This window comes from Uloborus diversus, chromosome 5 (genome assembly GCF_026930045.1).
Source record: "Uloborus diversus isolate 005 chromosome 5, Udiv.v.3.1, whole genome shotgun sequence".
Taxonomy (NCBI): domain Eukaryota; kingdom Metazoa; phylum Arthropoda; class Arachnida; order Araneae; family Uloboridae; genus Uloborus; species Uloborus diversus.
Genome location: NC_072735.1, coordinates 176,319,127 through 176,339,320, shown reverse-complemented (window position 1 = coordinate 176,339,320; position 20,194 = coordinate 176,319,127). Strand labels below are relative to the sequence as shown.

At 34.1% G+C, this 20,194-nt stretch overlaps 1 protein-coding gene across 1 annotated transcript; it reads right to left on the bottom strand.

The window, feature by feature from the left end:
• Positions 1-6,617: 6,617 nt before the first annotated feature.
• LOC129221921 (cullin-4A-like) lies at positions 6,618-19,088 on the bottom strand. Its single transcript, XM_054856302.1, has 2 exons — positions 18,891-19,088; positions 6,618-10,137 (listed from the first exon to the last, which is right to left on the bottom strand). Exons 1-2 carry the CDS (start codon positions 18,915-18,917, stop codon positions 7,840-7,842), a joined length of 2,325 nt encoding a protein of 774 aa, XP_054712277.1. The 5' UTR covers positions 18,918-19,088; the 3' UTR covers positions 6,618-7,839.
• Positions 19,089-20,194: the final 1,106 nt, after the last annotated feature.

Below are 20,194 nucleotides of genomic sequence, written 5' to 3'. Positions count from 1 at the left end.
ACCACGCCATAAGGAGGGGGGAGATATGTTATAGCCCCCCCTCCCCCTCCTCATGGTAAGGCCTGCCTCATGGTAAGGAAATCAGTTTCCAAGTCTCTGGGGTAAATGTAAACAGGTCTCCTTCATTATCCTTATATTCTACTCTGCCAATAAGTATCAATAAGGTGGGCCGAAAAAATGGAAATGCCTCAGAGCACTTAGCGTTAGTGCGGAAAATTTATGACTCCCTAACACTAATTACAGCGTGAACACAAAACCATGCCCACTTATATGTAAAAACATTAGTTTTTAAAATAAGGTGGGCCATTGACCCCCTACCCCTAAACCCTCTAAATGATCAGCCTGATTCAAGGGGTGGTCTGATATCATTGATGTGAGTTGAAATTCGAAGTTTTGCAAACATATTAGGATTAGTTATATGTACTACTTTGTAATGTGTCACTTGTATTTAAAGAATTTTTTTTAAAAATCTCAAAATTCAGGCCTTTTGCCAGAGCAGAAATAATTAACTCACAGGCTTGAAATTTTACACAGGAGTTTGAGTTAGGAAGTTACGAAATTCCTACACTAAGGCTTAAAGTTCAGCGGAATTTAAAATATTTCATAATTTCTTTCTTTATTTAATGTTTTTCTAAAAACATTAAATAAACACTTTATACACTAACATATAGTTGCAGTTCATACATTGACAGCAATAAAATTCATAATCCAATCCCTTTTGGTGTTTCTTTGTAAAATATTGACCAAATGCTTCACTCAGAACTAATAAATAATTTCTTTCTTTATTTAATGTTTTTCTAAAAACCCCAAAAATTCAAGCCTCTTGCCAGAGCAGAATATATTAACTCAAGAGTCACGAAATTTTGCACAGTAATTAGTGTTAGGGAGTCCCAAGTTTCCCGCACTAAGGTTAAGTGCTCTGTAGAATTTCCATTTTTTCGGCCTGCCCCAGTGTCAATTAGAAAGAAAACTAATCTTAGTGATGCATTTCACATGCATGAGGAGTGGGGCCAAGAACTGAGTCTTATATTAGCTTGCAGTCTGAAAAAAGTAAATGTTGCCACTACATTTTCAAAACAAGAACAATGAAGTTGGAAAAAGATCGAATAGAACAGAGGTCTTAAAGCATGACAGTCAGTGTCACTGAGGTCATCAAGAGGCTCATGGAGAACATGCATTGCTTTGCAGCAGCATTTCTTAATTTCTTCGCTATGTGAAAATCTTTTTTAATATCCAAATTTTTTAGAGACTCCTGGCATTTCTTCATTAGTCTAGTTAGAATGCAGATTTTAAAAGTGGCTCACTTGCAATACGAATGGTAAATATTCCAAATAAGATTTATTGTGATGAAAAAGTAACATTTCTTTTTATTAACCAAATGCCAGTTCAATAAAAATGTAGTATTCTTGCACTAACATATAGTTGCAGGTCATACATTGACACTGACAGCAATAAAATTCATAATCCAATCTCTTTTGGTGTTCCTTTGTAAAATATTGACCGAAATGCTTCACTCAGAACTAATTTTTACCAATTTTTTAAGTGACTATTTGCAATTCAGAAAGAGAACATGGAAGTAATGATTGATCTCCAAGGAACTCTTGGGTTCCGTGGAGTACAATTTAAGAAGCGTTGCCTTACAGAACAGTGGCAATATGGGTTGCCACATGCAGTGTGAGCTCTGGCTGATTTGCTCAACTGATAGGAATGAGAAGTGAAAAATACCACACCCAGACCATCCATTAAGAAAACACTCCATGACATTTGATTTCAAACTGTTCCAGAGAATCTTGCTACAGTTAGATCTCCCCATTTGAGCTTGTAGAACAGGTGTGGCTACAAGTGTCCTACAACTGACTTGCACATTGTTGGAAACAGGTTATAAACAACGCTAGCGATTATCTTGAAGGACAGTAAAACTTGATGGCATGTATCACCTTTATATTAAACTAGTGGCACCCGCACGGCTTCGCCCGTAATAGAAAAATTAAAGGTCTTTTGGTTCGCTTGTATATTTACAAATAATGTATGAATTTTCTCGCCAATTGGCTTGTACCGAAGTTACAGTTCCACATTAGGATAATTTCGTATCTCGCCAATTGGCTTGTGCCCATGTTACGGTTCCACGTTATGATAATTTCGTAATTTATGATAGTTTTTTTCTTAAAATTGGAATAAAAAAAGAATCACATCGAATTTTCGAAAAATCGCTTCGAGGTGCACGCCCCCATGCTACATACTAACTTTGTGCCAAATTTCATGAAAATCGGCCGAACGGTTTAGGCGCTATGCGCGTCACAGACATCCTACAGACATCCAGACATCCTCCGGACAGAGAGACTTTCTGCTTTATTATTAGTAAAGATGTAAATAAATTGTGGTCACCAATCAAGTTTCAAACTTTGTAATAGCATCCTTACCAGGGTTCGAAAATATCCGATATTTTGATATGTATCGGATATTTTGATATATATCTGATATTTTCAATTAACACAAATTAAAACCTTCAAAATAGTAAATGTATCCTCAAATCACTCTTTATTTTTTTATATTATCACTAGTGATACCCGCACGGCTTTGCCCGTAATAGAAAAATCAAAAGGTCTTTTGGTTCGCCTGTATATTTACAAATAATGTATGGTGAATTTTCTCGCCAGCAGGCTTGTACCCATCTTACGGTTCCACGTTATGATAATTTCGTATCTCGCCAATTGGCTTGTGCCCATGTTACGGTTCCACGTTATGATAATTTCGTAATTTACTCGTCCATCTTATGATACTTTTTTTCTTAAAATTGGAATAAAAAAAGAACCACATCGAATTTTCGAAAAATCGCTTCGAGGTGCACACCCCCATGCTGCATACTAACTTTGTGCCAAATATCATGAAAATCGGCGGAACGGTTTAGGCGCTATGCGCGTCACAGACATCCTACGGACATCCAGACATCCAGACATCCTCCGGACAGAGAGACTTTCTGCTTTATTATTAGTAAAGATTACAATATGTGGAATTTAAATTAAGTTTTCTTTTTATTATTTACTAGTGGCACCCGCACGGCTTCGCCCGTAATAGAAAAATTAAAGGTCTTTTGGTTCGCCTGTATATTTACAAATAATGTATGGTGAAATTTCTCGCCAATTGGCTTGTGTCCATGTTACGGTTCCACGTTATGATAATTTCGTAATTTATGATAGTTTTTTTTTCCTTAAAATTGGAATAAAAAAAGAACCACATCGAATTTTCGAAAAATCGCTTGGAGGTGCACACCCCCATGCTACATACTAACTTTGTGCCAAATTTCATGAAAATCGGCCGAACGGTTTAGGCGCTATGCGCGTCACAGACATCCTACAGATATCCTACAGACATCCTCCGGACAGAGAGACTTTCTGCTTTATTATTAGTAAAGATATCTAATATTTCATTTTACATTTTTATCAATTTCAATGGAGTTAACTTAGCATTAGTTGTTTTACTCATTTTTCTTCTGTTAGCTACTTTTACAGTTATATGATTCAGAAAAAAAATATGCATTAGTTGGTGCACAGTCATAAGGCATTTTTTTTTCTGACTAACGTTTAATAATTAATTAGGCACTTTTAACATGAACTAAGTTGTTACATAACTAAAAATTTTAAGAATGTAAAATAAAAAAAGGAATGTTACATTACTCTGTTATATTAATGATGTACTTATACATCATTAAAATATAGTACATAACTTTTTGGTTATTTTTAATAATAAATGATTAATATTACTACAATATTACTATGTCAATATAATTTTTATATTAAAAATACCATTGTTGAAAAAATAAATATCCAAAATATCATGATATTTACAAAATAAATATCGGACATATGGTGAACCCTGATCTTTACAGCAGAATATTAAAGTAAAAGAGATAAAAAAATTTAAAGATTGTTTACTCAGATTAAATTACAATTGAACTTGCTTATAACGAGCACAAAGCTCCCCCTACACCCTGGGATGTTTGCTCCTTATAAAGTGTTTGTCGAAAAAGAGTGCTCCTTAAAACGAGTGCTCGTTAAAAAAATAGTTCGTGAAAAAAATCATAAAAATTCTTCATACTTGCCTTTTGTACTCTTTTTAATCACTATACAGTTCCAAAGAAGTTAGATAATTTGCTTTGAACTGCCTGAATGCCTCTTTCTTGTGTCATTGTTTTTGAGGAATACACAAAACGCCCATGCATAAGCCTGTAGATGTTGTTTACAATGATTTTCAAAAAGCTTTCGATAAGGTACCGCATGTTGCTCTACTTAGCAAATTAGCTGATATAGGAATAGGAGGGAAAACTTTACTTTGGGTAAAAAATTGGCTGACCGGAAGGGAACAAAGAGTAGTTGTAAGGGGAAATTATTTTAATTGGAGTGAGGTCTTAAGCGGGGTTCCTCAAGGATCAGTGTTAGGGCCTGTTTTGTTCATTGTCCTTTATGAACGATATTCACAAAAATATTTCTGGGAACATGAATTGTTTTGCTGATGATGTCAAAGTTATGGGGACTGTAGAAAATGAAGAACAAGCAAATCAGCTGCAAGAGGATCTAGATCATATTACGGAGTGGGCTGATAAATGGGATATGGCTGTTAATGTTGGGAAATGTCAAGTGCTACATTTAGGACATGGAAATAAGTGTACAAGTTATTATTTGCAAGGTTCAGTCATTAGTCAGGCAGACAAAGTTACTGATCTGGGGGTCCTAATAAGTCAGGATTTAAAGTTTAGCCAACAGTGCAGCATTGCTAGCAACAAAGCCAATAAGATGCTTGGGTTTATCAATAGATCTATTTCAAATAAATCTAAAGAAGTTCTTCTGCCCTTATATAGAAGTTTGGTAAGATCCCATTTGGAGTATGCTGTTCAGTTTTGGTCTCCTTATCTTAAGAAAGACATTAATGTATTGGAAAGGGTTCAAAGGCGGGCTACAAGGCTAATAAGTGGACTTTCCCACTCAGATTATGATTCCAGGCTTAGAAGGCTAAAAATGTACAGTCTTGAGCAAAGAAGAGACCAAGGGGACATGATTCAGCTGTTTAAATTTATTAAAACGAAAGATGTTATGGGGTTAAAGTTTAGCACTGAAAACAGGACAAGGGGTCATTGTTTTAAGCTATTTAAGTCTCAGACTAACATGGATATTAGGAAAAATGATTATCTTAGCAGGGTAGTGGAACCTTGGAAAAGCTTACCGGAAGAGGTGGTAATGAGCAAAGGAGTAGACAGTTTTAAGAGGGCCCTTGATCTTCACTGGGGATTGTAAATTGACTACGACCAGTCTGGCTGGGCCCAGAGCCTGTTGCTGGTTGTCACTTTTGTATTTGTATAGTTTCTAAATGCTTCTTTACTCCACAAATTAAAAAAATTCTGCCATCACTTGTTCTTGGGATTTATGATTTAACACTAACCACCAGTTAACATCGGAATGTTAAGAAAGTTTACCGAAAAAGGACAAGCTGAGTTGGAAATCAATAGAAATTTGGGAATCACGAGATATTGCTCCCTTTAAGCGGGGCTTGCTCGTTAAAAGCGAGTTAGACTTAATATCGTACCAACCAAGTGCAGCGTTAGAAATTACTGCTGGTCTACTGGTCCCAGACCAGTGAAAGCTGCATCGGACCACCATAAAAAAATAATTGGTGGTCCCTGAAACCACCAACCGCTGTCTATTTTTGATCACACTGTGCTAAAAAAAAATTCAAAAGTGTTTGCCTAGCCAATGTTAAGCTATTTATTAGTCAAACCGTTGGTTGACATCTTTTACAATTATTTTTTTTTCCTTTTTCAAAAGTTTTATATAATTTTAAATCACATTTGAATTTTACTCAATATTTATCACACTTGGAGGGGAAAATAACGTCCTGAAACTAAGTAAAAATGATCAAATTAAATTTACAAATTTTTGGCAGCCTTTTTTTAAGGATTGTTTAATGAAATTTGTTTTCAGACTTGTATACTTGGCAATATTAAATACTGCCAAACAAAAATTTTAAATTTTGAAACATTCAAGTATATTAAAAAACCCTCATCAGTAGAAAAGTGTGCTTATCTGCTTTACATTGTCATTTAATATTAAGTGTTTGCATTGTTATTTAATATTATGTTTACCATTTTGAACAGTTAAGTGTTTTATTTAATGTTTAATCAATGAGCTAAAAATGAAAAAGTTATACTTAAAATAACTTAATAAATGTAATCATCACAAAGTTTAAATAATTTTTGATACAAACATATTTACTGTTTAATTTAAAACGGACCAGTGATGTTGTTTGAGGACCAGTACATATTCATTTTGACTGGTCCGAAGGACCAGCATTATTTTTTACTGATTTCTAACACTGAAGTGTTTCTGATTTCCTCGCTAAATGAAGTTCTCGTTAAATCAGAACTCCTTATAACCGAGTTTGATTGTATGCAAATCAAAATCCTTGCAAAATAAATGGCCAAACTAAATTATAGCTGAAATGAGGTATTTATCTATATTCCTAAAATTCAGAAATTATTCTTGTTTTTATGTTGCATATGAAAAAAAAAGTTCACATTCACTGTATGTACTGCATTAAGTATGTATTATTAATATAAATTCAACAGATTCAAAGTTAACACCATTTTATTTGTCTAAAGAAATAAAAGAATAACTTCAAGGAATTTTAAGCCAAAATTCAATATTTTAATCTATTTCATAATTTAATAATGGAGTAAATTTATAAGAGTAAAAAACAGTTTTTCAAGTCTTAAATAGTTATTTATTTTACAGTAAAATATTGAAAAGCAACTCTGAGAGAAGAGGTGAAACTTTGATTATAAAATGTAGTGTTCTATACACATCTAGATTTTTCACTTTCCTTTACTCGATGCGTTCCTTTTAAAGCGGACAATAGCTTAAATGAAAAAAAAAAAAGAAAAGAAAGCAAATATTTAAAAACACTAAGTAACTTACACAATCCCCAATAAATCAATAAAATAAAGGAAAATATTGCAAAGCATCAAAATTATCTTTGAAAGAATAGTACATTTTTAATATTGTACAGTTGAAACTTACTGATGAGAAAATGCATTAGATTATATTTTTTGCTTACCAAAAATGGTTTTATTTATATACATATTGATTGTATCTTTTATTTTCTATCTTTATGTTAACAACATTTAATGTCATTTCAAGACGGCATATATTTTTGAATTTTAGTATTGACGAATTTAAAAAAAAAATCTGAATCAAGTTTTAGGTAAAGATTTTGTATATTCCAACCCTTTCAAATTTTACATTTTAAAATAATGCAGGTACACTTATTACTGGAGTAAAAATGAAAGTTAAACTGTTAAAATTAGACTAATAAAGTTAAAAAGTGGAATAATGCACCAAGAAGTTCAAACCATATTAACAGTGCCGTTTTCACTAGAAACAAGACAGTCATGAATTTATTCAAACTTGCTTTTTAAACAAAATTACAACAGAGCCCAATTTTAGTGTTAGATAATTTAATTATTTCCCATGGACTTAACAGACAAAATGTTTTGCACTCATTGCATTTTCCCTGGAAAGAAAAAAAGCTACACAGCATTCAAAATTCAAATCCAATTTTACCTCATCAGTCCAGCAGTGAACCACGGATTAATTTCCATTTTAAATATCGACAATCGCTACAAACAGTGACGTAAATGAAACACTTCAATCACCTTAAAATTCTCTTCAAAATAATCAAAGCTAGAGTGGAAGAAATCAACATGAGAAGCGATGGATAACACACATTATGGCTGTTAGCTTAATTTGGCCTACAGAACTGATACATGAGTTGAATATAGGCAGAGTTAGTTTATGCAACGTAATGATACTGATTCGTATTATCTTTATCCCTCTGTAGATAATCCCGATCAATCAGGCTCTCGACACGCTTTTTCAACTCGGTGGGTTTTACCGGAAATTTCAACTGGTCGTATAGCTCGGTAATGAGAAGATTATGCGACAGAGACTTCCTCATTTTCATTATACGCACAATTGCAGCATCTATCTGGTACTGGCGGTCTTGGAAAACTCTCTCCTGAGTGATAGACTGCTCTTCCTGCGTCTCTTTCATCTGTATTTGATTAATTTTTATTCTATAATATTTATTTTTGAATTCGGCATTATAGATAAATTTGTCATCATCTTCCACATCCTTGCTTCGAGGACTCTTTTGCAAGACCCTGGCCTTACCGCAAGCTAACGACTGTAAAGTTCTCCTCAGTTCTCCATCTTCGATAGCCGTAGTCTGCTTTATCTCTTCGAAGGAATAAGAATCCTCCTTATTAAACATCAGAAGAACTAGGGCTTGAAACAAGGAGACTTGAAGTTCTTTGTTACCACCGGTGAAAACCGCTCTCAGAACACAATGGCCCAAACTAGGTTGCCACAACAGTTTACGTCCACTATGCTTACCCAAGTAAAACTTTTTGAATATTTCTTGATATTTTATCATATCAGGCGGCATCTGTACTTCTATTGGAGGGTAAGTCGGCCAATATCCCATTGTTAAAACACTAACAGTCATATCTATGTTGCCAGGAACTTTAACATTTTGTAAATGCTGTTTGAAAGCTCCCATCAACTCCTTAGATATCTCCATATCTTTGAACATACCTTCTAGTTTGCTAGTGAATGCAGCACCACACTCTTGTTTAAGTTTAGACAGCATGGATTTTTCGGCATCGACTGAAGCACTTTTACCGACCAGCAATCGTTTCGCCAAATCTTTCTTATAGAAAGCTTCAAATACATCTTTTCCATGAATATATCTGAACAACACCATAATTTTATCTAAAAGCATTTCTAGCTCCTCTTCTGTCGCTTCCTTGTTGCCCGCTCGTAGCTTCAAGTCGAGGTACTTTGCAATTAACTCGGCAGGCTTGTTAGGTCTTTGGTTGACAAAATATTCAAAGGCTTCTTTTAGAGTGTTCAAGAATTTTAAATTTTTCTGAAAACACTGATTAACGATGACATCTAACTGATCTTTGAACTCGAGAAGTTCTTGAACCATTGTTTTATCTTTCTCAGGATTGCTCACTATGACTCTTCCTTGCTTTTTTATGTACAGATTAAAGTGAGAACATAACTGCGGAAGTCCGTCCTTGACCCTAGAGAAAAGATCATACATCAGTTTAAGATCAACAATCCGGTTCTCTTCCAGCAGCAGATCGAGTCCCTTCTGCAACAGCGGACCTAAATGCTCGCCTAGCAATTGTTTCTCTACACACTGAATGAGAGGTTTCTTTGTAGACTGGTCGAGGTAATGAAGCAGTCTTTCCCACTCTTCGCTCAACCTCCTATCCACATGCTGCAAGTACAGAGGGACTTCCAATTCTTGCATTTTTTGCTGCCCTTCAGATGCATACATTTCCTCCGTAGTTTGGAGGAACTTTACCTCGAACACATCCTGATAAATTTGCAAATCCAAAAGCATTCTAAGTAAGTTTTTTAACAAACTTCTATCAATGGCTTGGCCGTTTCTTTCTTTGTCAACAATCATCAGTATCCCATCGACGATTCTGGTCTGGACGAGGGGATTTGAAACAATATGTATTCGAAACATATCCAATCCCATATCCCATAGTGAAGAAATGCCGGGACTCTGTAAAATGTATGTGCGATCAAGGAACAAAAAAATACTTCGAATCATGATCATTTGGCGACAATGATCCTGCCAAAACTCATTCATTAGTTTCAAAAAATATACACTGTCCATAGATTCTGGTAAAAACTGATCAACATTCTTTTTAATGTGTGTCTCACATAAAACTCTTAGGCCATCATACAGAAAAGCAGCCATGTTATTGGAGCATAAATTTTCCACGGCTTGATACAGTTCTTCCTGCGAGGTACTAATAGGTTTAGAAGTCTGAATAGCTACAACGGCATTTTTAAGCTTGTCCCAAGTCTGTTGTTTGTAATTTTCAGGTAATTTTGGTTTTTCAAAGTTTTTTATGACCAACTTTTTTGTAGCACCGGGTTTACTTAAAAGCGGAGAAGCATATGAATAGTTTGGAACAGAAAGTCCATTCTTTTTTGAGCTCACAATGTCACTCATTGCTTCGTGAGAATCCATGTTCATGTTTTTCATTGACCAATCAGAATCCACCTGTAACAGATTAAATTTAGTGCAATGCACAACAAAATAAAGAAAAAAAAGCAAGATGTTGAGTACTTTCTAAGTTACAAAAATTCAAATTTTCAAGTTTGTTTTTCCTTAATAAATTAAATATGCCAAAGATTAATAGTTTGGATAGTTAACTGGATAAAAATTACTATTTAAAAATAAAAAGATATGTTATAAAAAGATCATCATAAAAAAACTTTTTTAATCACATTTTCTCGAGCTTCTACACAATTTAAAAATTTCAGTCATTATTTAATTTACTTTAACAAATGTAACTAAACTTGAAATTGGATTTAAAAAAAAAAACATATTTCAAGTATTAATTCACCTTTTGTAATGCAATGTCTGAATGTAAATGCATAATTAATTATATGATTCAAATCAAATTTAAAATAGATGTCTTAGTACATAGCAAGATAAAATTAAAAAGTATCTGCTCATGCAACCAAAAACTACCAGCTGGTATCAAAAACAATATGCAGTGGGTAGATAATATTTATAAGACGATGCCTTTTGCTTTAAATCATGTCCATCATGTCCATAAATCATGTGCCATCTATGAAAGGAGGTGGTAATTTTTTTTTCACTAAAATTCATGTCCAAATTTTGAAGGTTACCAATGTTCAATATTAATTAACGATTTTCCTGCACGTTTAAATCCATTGGGATCCCTGGAATCCTATTTTTTCAAATATAAACCTTGAAATGGCCACTTCTGAAGCACTGGCCACTACCTGTCTGTTTAGCTTACTGTTTCTTTTTAACTATTATTTTTTAAATTTTCCTTAAGTGCTATTGTTTCAGAAATGCGTTAAGGGGCGCCCTAATGGAAGGCCACTGTAACATCTCAAAAACGTTCAAAAATTCCGCAAATTTTGCTTGACAATTTGGCGAATTTGGAGACATAATTACAAGATGTAATTTCTAAATGCCAGAGTGAACCTTTTCTTCAGATGCACTTGTGTGCACACTTTCGGTAACTCGGAAACAGCGTGCTCGAGAACTTTTGATGCAATGACTGAGGCAGTGGCGTAGCTAGGGAGCGAAGGGGGCAGTCCGCCCCGGGCGGTACTTTTTGGGGGCAGCAATTTCAGACTTGTGATGCAAAAATATTTAACATGTTTCCCAATAAGGAAATCATGCTTTTGATCGATTACTGGAGGCAAAAAAAAAAAGTCTCCAAATTATAAGGTTTTACTACGATTATGATAATAAAATCACTCTAATGCAAAACATGGGTTTTTCTCCAAGACATCTCAGCACTATTGTTTGTTTTTTGTCTTCCTTTGTCTGAAGCTAACAGACTGAGGGAGGTGGTAGTGTAAAGTCAAAGGACCATGTTTTTTTTTTTCTTTTCTTTTTGCTGTTAAGGTAAACTATAACAGAAGAAACAATAAACCTTTCATAACCTTTTGTAAAATGATGAAGCAACCACTTGATTTTAAGTAAGTTCCTAGAAAACCACTGTATTTAAAAAAAAAAAAGAAAACACTTTTTTTAAGGAAAATGACAACAAGAGTAAAAGGAGAGAGGTCTCAAATTGTGGCCAATTTCTTGCTCATTTTCAGGATAGCATTATTTGTTTCAACAATTGCTTTGATTGGTCATAGACTACAAAATTTTCACTAAGACAAAATGAATTTTATGTTTCTTTTATTAAAAAAAATTATTCACAACTCAAATAATAATTGCTTGTACTACTGTATTATGTCAAATATATCCTTTATAAAATGAGTTTTACATTTAGCCATTCATTTTAAGAAAAGGTTTTAATTAGTAAAATGATTTCTAGGCAAAACCTTTTACATTTTGACCTCCATTAGTGAAAAAGAGAATCATCCAAATTTGGTAATATAGCAGTACAGGATCTAGTGAAGGGGAGGGGGGTGAGTCTTGCTCGTACCCTGGATGGAAACTTCTGAGTTTGTCAAACATTAGGTGAGTCGCTCAAGCATAAATCCAAACTCCCCCCCCCCCCCCAACCAAACCCTCTGAACTCTCCCTCATAACGTTGTCTGTCAACAATGGCTGCAATCATGTTTTTAGGACACCATTTTCAAAAAGTTTCAAAGGGAGACGGAAAAACCATCTGACTTCACAAAATTTTTGGAAACATTTGGAGACTTAGGCCGTCAAAGATAGCCTACAATTGCGTTTTTAAAACTTCGTCATCGAAAAATTTCCAGAGAGTTCCTGAACGTTCCCTATTTTCTTTAATGTCATCAAAGACTAACATTGATTTCAAGTTTGAAAATATTCTGGCAGGAATATCCAGATAATGTTGGAGTTAGGGGAGACCCTTACGCCACTAGGTACAGGCTACATTTACGTGTTTTTCAGTATTGTTAAAAAGTTTTCCGGGCAGTTCCCCCCGAACCTTTCCCAATATCTTCACGTATCCAAAGATAGCCTAAAATTGCTTTTTTAACACTTCAGTTTTGAAAATTTCCCTTGAGAAGTCCTGACCCCCTAATGTCACCAAAGAATGCATAAAACTAATTTTAGTATTGAGAAAAAAAAAAGTCTGGAGGGAGCTCCAAGCATCTTTTCTATAAGCGTTACTCAAAATTAAATCTATATGAAGCTTAGGAAACTTATTTTATGCAGGTCATTTTAAAAACATGGTACATTATTGCACTTTTTTATTTCATTAATTATTTCCTGCTTTTTAGTATTGTGTGTCTGAAATATTCTGTTTGATTTTAAATACATTGATCAGATGGTTAAATTGACGATGGTGGAGTTAAATCAATTGATTCAGTGGATAAAATACTAAGCTTAAACAATAAACTACACCATAAATAACATTGTAACCATAAAAGACATTTAGCTATATTTAAATTTCTAAATTATTCTATTGAACCTGAGTTCAATACAAGCAATACAAAAAAATATGATACCATTTGTTTATCTGCGAACAAACTCTATTTTTTCTTGCATTTACAATGAAAGTTAGTCAATTTGTAATATCCCTTGCATAAATTGCTCGCAGTTCAACAATGATCGTGAATAACAATGAATTTTTAACTGAAGGCCCATCAATATTTCAGCATGAAATTGTGAAACAATTTTAATTCACGTTCTAATTACCTTGGAAGATAAAAAATTATCTGATGCAGAAAAAGTAGGGGCTTCTACAGAGTATCTAATTTTAATTTGTGCAAGCAATTTTTCTTCTCTATATTAATGGATTTATGCAAAAATGTTGATCAAAATTGGGAAAAACTTACAATTAATGGTTAATAAAATTGAATATAGACTATTCCATTGTCATCAAGTCTGGGGTCACATACAAAATTACAAAAAAATCCGATTACAGGAAGCAGGTATTAAAATTAAAAATTGCAAGATTCCACCGAAACAGACAAGAACCAAACCAAGTCAATAAAAACATGGTATTACGCCTATAGAAAATATAATCTTGCTGTTATTATGATCTCAAATTAAAGCCATAATAGAAACTATTTATTGAAAATAAATGCTGTAACGATGTGATAGCATAAAGAGGATTAGATCTGCCTTCCAAAATGATGAATAATATCTAGGGCAATGACAATGAAAGTTAGTGCATATAATATTGTGTATGAATATAAAGGCAAATTGAATACTTAAGTTGTCAACTACCTTTGGAGATGAGTCTTTTACTGCTCCATTGACCTATTTCTTAATCTCCCAGATCATTGTCTCCCGAAATATCACTTCAAAAAATATGAAAATTTTTGCAAAGGCAAATAGCAAACATTATTTTGTCATTTTTTCACTTTAGGCATTGGACAAGGATTCCCAACCTCTTCGCAAAATGGTCAGCCAAAGTAGAATATACAATATTAATTACAAGTACTTTGGACTTGGGGAAAAACCTCTTGTTCAAAACAAAGAATGATTGGCCAATCTGCGAAAAAGCCAAACTTTGGGCTCATGCTGTATTTACAACACTTGTTATTTTGTGCAAAAATATCGATAATTATTTTCAGTATACTTTTCTGTGTTTCTGTGTTTATTTGTGTTCTATTTTGCCATTGAACATGAACAAACATCTCTGATGGCACAAAAAACATTCCCAAGAAGTAGGGCTTAAAATTAAGAGGTCCGCTGGTCCGGGACCACATCCATTGGACCAGCAGAAATTAAACTTCAGTGGTCCATAAAACCAGTGAAGTTTCATTCTTGTTTTATTTTCAAAAATTATAAGTATCACATTTTTTGGATCTGTTTAGCATCCATACCTTTATTTACAATGTTTCAATTTTTCTTTGCATTAAACAGAAATATGCTGATGTTCCCTTCTCTTTCCCAGACAATCGGACATGTCTATACAGGGTGCGGCAAAAAAACTTGGATAAAGTTTGTACCATCAAATGGAAGTGAAGTTTTTTTTTTTTTTTAAATGAGTGTGTTTATTTCCTTTTGTCTCCCTCACTTCAGTTAGAAATCAATTCACAATCACCATTCTAGTTTAAGTTTTGTTTTTTGGCATTTTTATAATTTCAAAAAAACGATCTGCTATTTTAAAGCTGTTTAACCAAAGAGAACGACAGTTTGTTTGCTTGATGTACTTCGGCAAACAGTGTTTGATGCAATATGCTGATTCAAGATGCCTGAAAATGATTGTCGACATAGTGGAAGTGAACAAAAATGTGCAATAAACACTTCTGTTAATCGTAAGGCGAACACATGGGTGGATCCAGGGAGGGGGCCATGGTCCCCACCCAAAAACTTTCAAGAATAGTTAAAATCCCCTTTTTTGAGCAAAAATGCAAAACATTCCCCTGATAAGATAAATAACTTCATGCTGAACAGCAAAGAAGAAATAAAATCAAAAAAGCACAAACTGCATTAGGAAAATAATGAGAGGGGCAGCCATGGCCACCCAGAGAAAGCTTCAAAAATAGTTAAAAACTTTTTTTTAGAACTAAATTTTGAAAAAAATCCTTATTATTCCTCGAAGTCCCCCCTAACAAGAACATAAAAACAACGCCAGGGAGCCATAAAACCACACTGAGGAAAATTTCAAGTATAGTTTTTTAAACCCTCTTTCCTAGCTTAAATTGAAAAAAAAAAAAAAAAAACCTTCATTGTAATTCATGTGAATTGTAACAAGAATGGAAACAATGCCAGAGGGAGGGCATGGTCACCCCACGAAAATTTCAAAAATATCAAGTGTATACCAAATATTTGGGTCCATTTAGCATAATGGGCTCGTCTTGTTAGATGTGCTTACTTCCCCCATAGGGGAAAGAAAAGGGATATGTATTAGTAAGTGTCCGATAAGAGTCAATGACTGCACATTAAGTTAAAGTTAGATTTAAGTTTTAACCTGGATTTAAGCAGTGCTATGTAATTATTCTTCATTTTAATATGGGATCCTCCAAACCACTCCACTTCCTCTTGTTAATGTTACCAAAGATCGTCTACAAACCATGTTTATGAAATAACTTGTAAAAGTTTCCAGGGTAAGGTCTCCCACCTCTCCTTTTTGCCAACATTGTTCAAGATTGGTCTAGATTTTGTTTTAAGCGCTTGAGTTCCAAAATGTTTCCAGGATGAACTTCTCTCTCCCTAAAATCATTGAAAGTCTTCAAGAATTACCTTTCTGGAGCTTCAATTTCGAAAAAATTGCTGGTCCTCTAAAAGTTAGTCATGAATCATGGATTGCCTATATTTCCAATTTAAAGAATTCAATTTTGAAAAAAAATTGGAGTGGATCTCAGAATCTCTTTAACTTTTAATCTTACCAAAGAGTCTAGAATGTGCTTTTAAATCTATAAATTAGTAAAATTTCCTGAGATGGGGCTTTTAATCTCTCCTCCCCTTAACATCACCAAAAATCGTCTAAACAGTCTTTTTAGAGCAACAATTTCAGGCCCATTCCAAACCTCATCTCCCTCACCGAATAATACCTTAATATACTACCAAAGATAATTAAAATGCATCTTTAAGATTGCAAATTAGAAACATTTCTTCGTGTGGGCCCCCAAATGTCTTCTCCACGTATCATCACAAAAAAATTGTATCAAACTGCGTTTTCGGCTCTACAATGGCACAAAAAAATCCGTCGGAGAAACCCCAAACCTTCCTCATCTTAGTATTATTGGAGATAATGTTTGCGGTTTTAAGGTTTCAATTTCGAAAAATGAGAGGGGGGGGGGGATCACACACAAACCCTTAATATTACAAAAGACAGTTGAAATCCATTAGATACCTGAAATTTTGAAGTTAGCATTGGATCAGAGACCTTTTATCTCAATTTCTACACCTGCCATGAAAGACAATGATATATGACAATGTTTACTTGCTGAAGCAAATATATTACACATCGTGGGCGCCCATATAGGGGGGCAAGGGGGGACTCGAGCCACCCCTTTGAAATTAGATCTTCCTTGCTTTTAGTATTTTTTTCTTTGAAAACATGTAAAAACATTTCTTCTCCAGCCATTAATGAAAAAGGTATTAAAAATGTCAAATTTTAATGACTCTAATCTGTGCTGAAATTGGTTTCTATGGGGGAAAATATCCAGCCGAACCACGGGGAAAATATTTGAGCCGCCCCTTACAATTTTGCATATGGGCGCCCTTGCTACACATCCTATTGAATGTAAATACTTATTTGGTCAAGAACAAAAAGTTTCCAGAAGAGTCCATATGAAATTTGTTTTAAATCCTGTACATTGACTAAAACCGAACATTTAGAAGTAATAAGCATAACTTTTGTAAATACCCCAATGTACATTTTACAATCGACTTTAATGTTTTCAAATCAAATTAAAAACATCACATGAATTATTTAGAAACAGTAATTGGACACCTCCTCCCCCCTCCCCCCGCAAAAAAAGAGAAAAATATCTCTCAAGACGTGCTCTCCTAAAAATTTCAAAGGTGCACTCTGCGCCATAACCCTCCTTCCACCTCCATCCCCCGGATAGGCACTCCTGCATTGTGGAACATTGCTTTGTCAATTATTTTTTTTATGGCAAAATTTATGTACATTAGCTTCTACTAGTTTCTAAAGTAACAAATTTGCCACAAAACATTTCAAATCATTCCTTCACAACATAAGAATATCAAAAATGTTAGCCATTTAAAAAGTTAGCAATTATTGTTTTTATCTAGTTTGGTAAAACTTGCACACCAATGTACCCCCAACATGCTGGTCCACTTCACAAAGTTATATTAAAAAATTTATTCGTAAAAAGGTAATGAATTGAATATTTTCAAAAAATCTAGGATGATATCTGTATAAATAACACAGAGAATACATGCGCATTAGGGTGGAGTGAAAAAAATGAAATACTTCAACTATGTGTTGTTAATACTAATACTAGCTGCGTCGCCAGGCTTTGCTCGGTCTACCTCGAAAATAAAAATTATGTCTCAAGCGACGCGTGTTCAACACTCAGATTTGAAAAAAAAAAAAAAAAAAAAAACAGATTGCGGCAGATAACGGAAAAATAACCGAAAAGTAAATATTTTAAATCTTCTTCTTACAGGAAAAGCCTTTAAATAAAAACATAGAATTTTACTTGTTCTGATTAGAAAAAAAAATGGTAACAGCTCTTTTGTCTCAATGATTTTCTTCAAGCTATAAATTCTAATAAAAGTATTGTTGCGGAAAGTTGATATGAAGCACTGAATAATAATTTGAATGGAGGAAAGCCTTCCAAAAATAGGGATTTTATGTCGAAATCGTGTCTTAATGAATACTTTTTGATATATCAGCTAATTATTATCGGAGGATTACGTTAAATAGCCAAACAATGAAGACGGGAAGATTACGAATCCATCGAAACCTGGTTTGATGGTCAGTTCACTGCTGTTCGGGAGAAGAAACTTGGACACACATACATAGATGCATATGCTCAGTTTTTAATTGTATAAGATTCTTCCATAAGTAAATAATTATTTTTTACTTTGAATCACTTCTTTTGTTCACACCTCAATTTGCAGATCTCTAGAAATGTTTTTTTTTTTTTTTTTGATGTAAAACTGAGTTTAATGACTTTTAGATTATCTATGATGAAATAACTAACACTAGACTACAAAAAACCTACACAGTTTTGTAAAACTACTTTTACATGTTGTAGAGCAGTGAGCAGTATAATAAAATTATTTCTATATCTAAATAAAATCAGACTTCAGATGTCTAAATCAGTAACTCCAGCTCAAAAGGAAGTGTACTATAAAGAAATGCACATCAAGTTAACGAAAAGATCGTGTGTAAAATTGGCGATTTAAAACAACTGATTTCTTGCACACCAGCTTTTTATCAATAACATTTGTGTCAGAATTTCGGAGAATTTATAAGGCATACTTATGTTGCTTGAAATCCAAGAAAAAAAATGTATCGCAAGAATCTTACTGAAACAAAATGAAAACTAGGATTACGCCATTTAAAAGGATAATACGCAGTTTTACCTTGAACCCGAGTTCAATTTCTCCTTGAATAGTCAAGATGACTGCATGTGAATAATTAATCGAATCGACAGATTCTACATTAATGGATTAAAAATAAACAACATTCAACAAATAAAACTACTCAGTCAAGATGGACTTTTAACTATGACATTTTCTATTAGCAAAGAAGTGTGGCAGGATTGTTCGTTTAAGTTGTAACATGTAACACCAGAATGGCAAATGGATTGTATTTATAAACTTTTTTTTCACCTGAAACAGAAAACATCATTAAAGATTATGTTACCCGAGTAAAATTTAGACAACAAACAACACAATGATCTTACCTGCGAGTTACAGACATTTACATTCATTTTAACAACTCATTTTTCGTACAGCAAAAAGAAATATTGTTTTGCTTATCTTATTGTAGCAGTAATTTATATTTTCTAACTAAACAATAATAATACAAACAAATCATCACAATATAAATTATCACCGATAGATTGTGTCTCAAGCTCAATTCATGCCTCTTTGATTACGGTTGCGAGTAAGGAAGAACAAGGAACATCCAAAAACAAGAAAAGAAGCGCACGAAAAACAAAGAAAAGAAAGAAAGAAAAGAAAAAGACATCGCACGTGATATAGAAGAAAAAAGGTAAACATGAAAGGAAAAACACATTCAATAAACCTGAAAAAATGCAATACGACAGCAAAAGTATGAGGATTTGCATTCAAAAAACGGGGGTGCCCACCTAAGGGAGGAGGGGGGGATCGTGGCGCAGACTGCGCCATTGAAATGTTGCTTTAGGGGGGATTTTTCATTTTAGGGGGGGATCTTGCTTTTGGGTGGGGGGGGGGGTCTTTGCGGTCCAGGAAGATTGGGCACCGGGAACATTGGGTGCCGTTGGTGCCGAGCATACTGGGCTCCGAGAACATTGAACGCCGAGAAAGATGGGCGCAGTTTTTGGACACCTAAAATGTTGAACAGCGCCCAAAACCTGGACGCCAAATATTCTTGACGCACAAGTTCTCGGTCCCCAATGTTCCCAGCGCCCAATATGTTCGGCGCCCAATCTTCTCATTTCGAGGTGATTAGAGTCTGGAAAGCTTACTGATTAAAAATTTGCAATTTTATTATTTCTTTGGCGACGTTGAAGGAATTTGGAGAACTGGAGGGATTTCTCCATAGACTAATAATAACTCTTATTATTAGTCTATGGATTTCTCCTCTCGAAATAATATCGGCATTGAAGCACAACTCAGGACATTTTTGTAATGACAGAGGAAAACAGAAGGAGAGGAGGTTTCTTTCCGATTTTTTTTTTTTTTTCCAAAACTGACGTGAACTTTCGGCTATTTTTGGGAAGAGCAGTCCGGGGATCCTTCCCTGAAAAGCTTTCGAAATTTAAAAACGCAATTTCAGATTATCTTTGGAGACATTAAGTAGAAAAAGGTAATTAAGGATTTCCCTCCAAATATGTTCAAAACTGAAATCTTAAAGGCGCAATATCAGACTATATAATGTTAGAGAAAGAGTGGTGGTTGCAGAACTCACCCCCCCTCCAGAAATGCTTCAAAACTTAAGTCCTAAAAGCGCATTTATTATTTTAAAAGCCCATTGGTAATTTTAAAAACGTCAGGAGCAGGG

Bases quoted from the DNA above. Each gene is read 5' to 3' on its own strand.
- LOC129221921 (XM_054856302.1), bottom strand. From the start codon at position 18,917: ATGAATGTAAATGTCTGTAACTCGCAG. The intron at 10,138-18,890 runs GTAAGATCATTG...AATCTGTTACAG, and splicing joins TAAATGTCTGTAACTCGCAG to GTGGATTCTGATTGGTCAAT.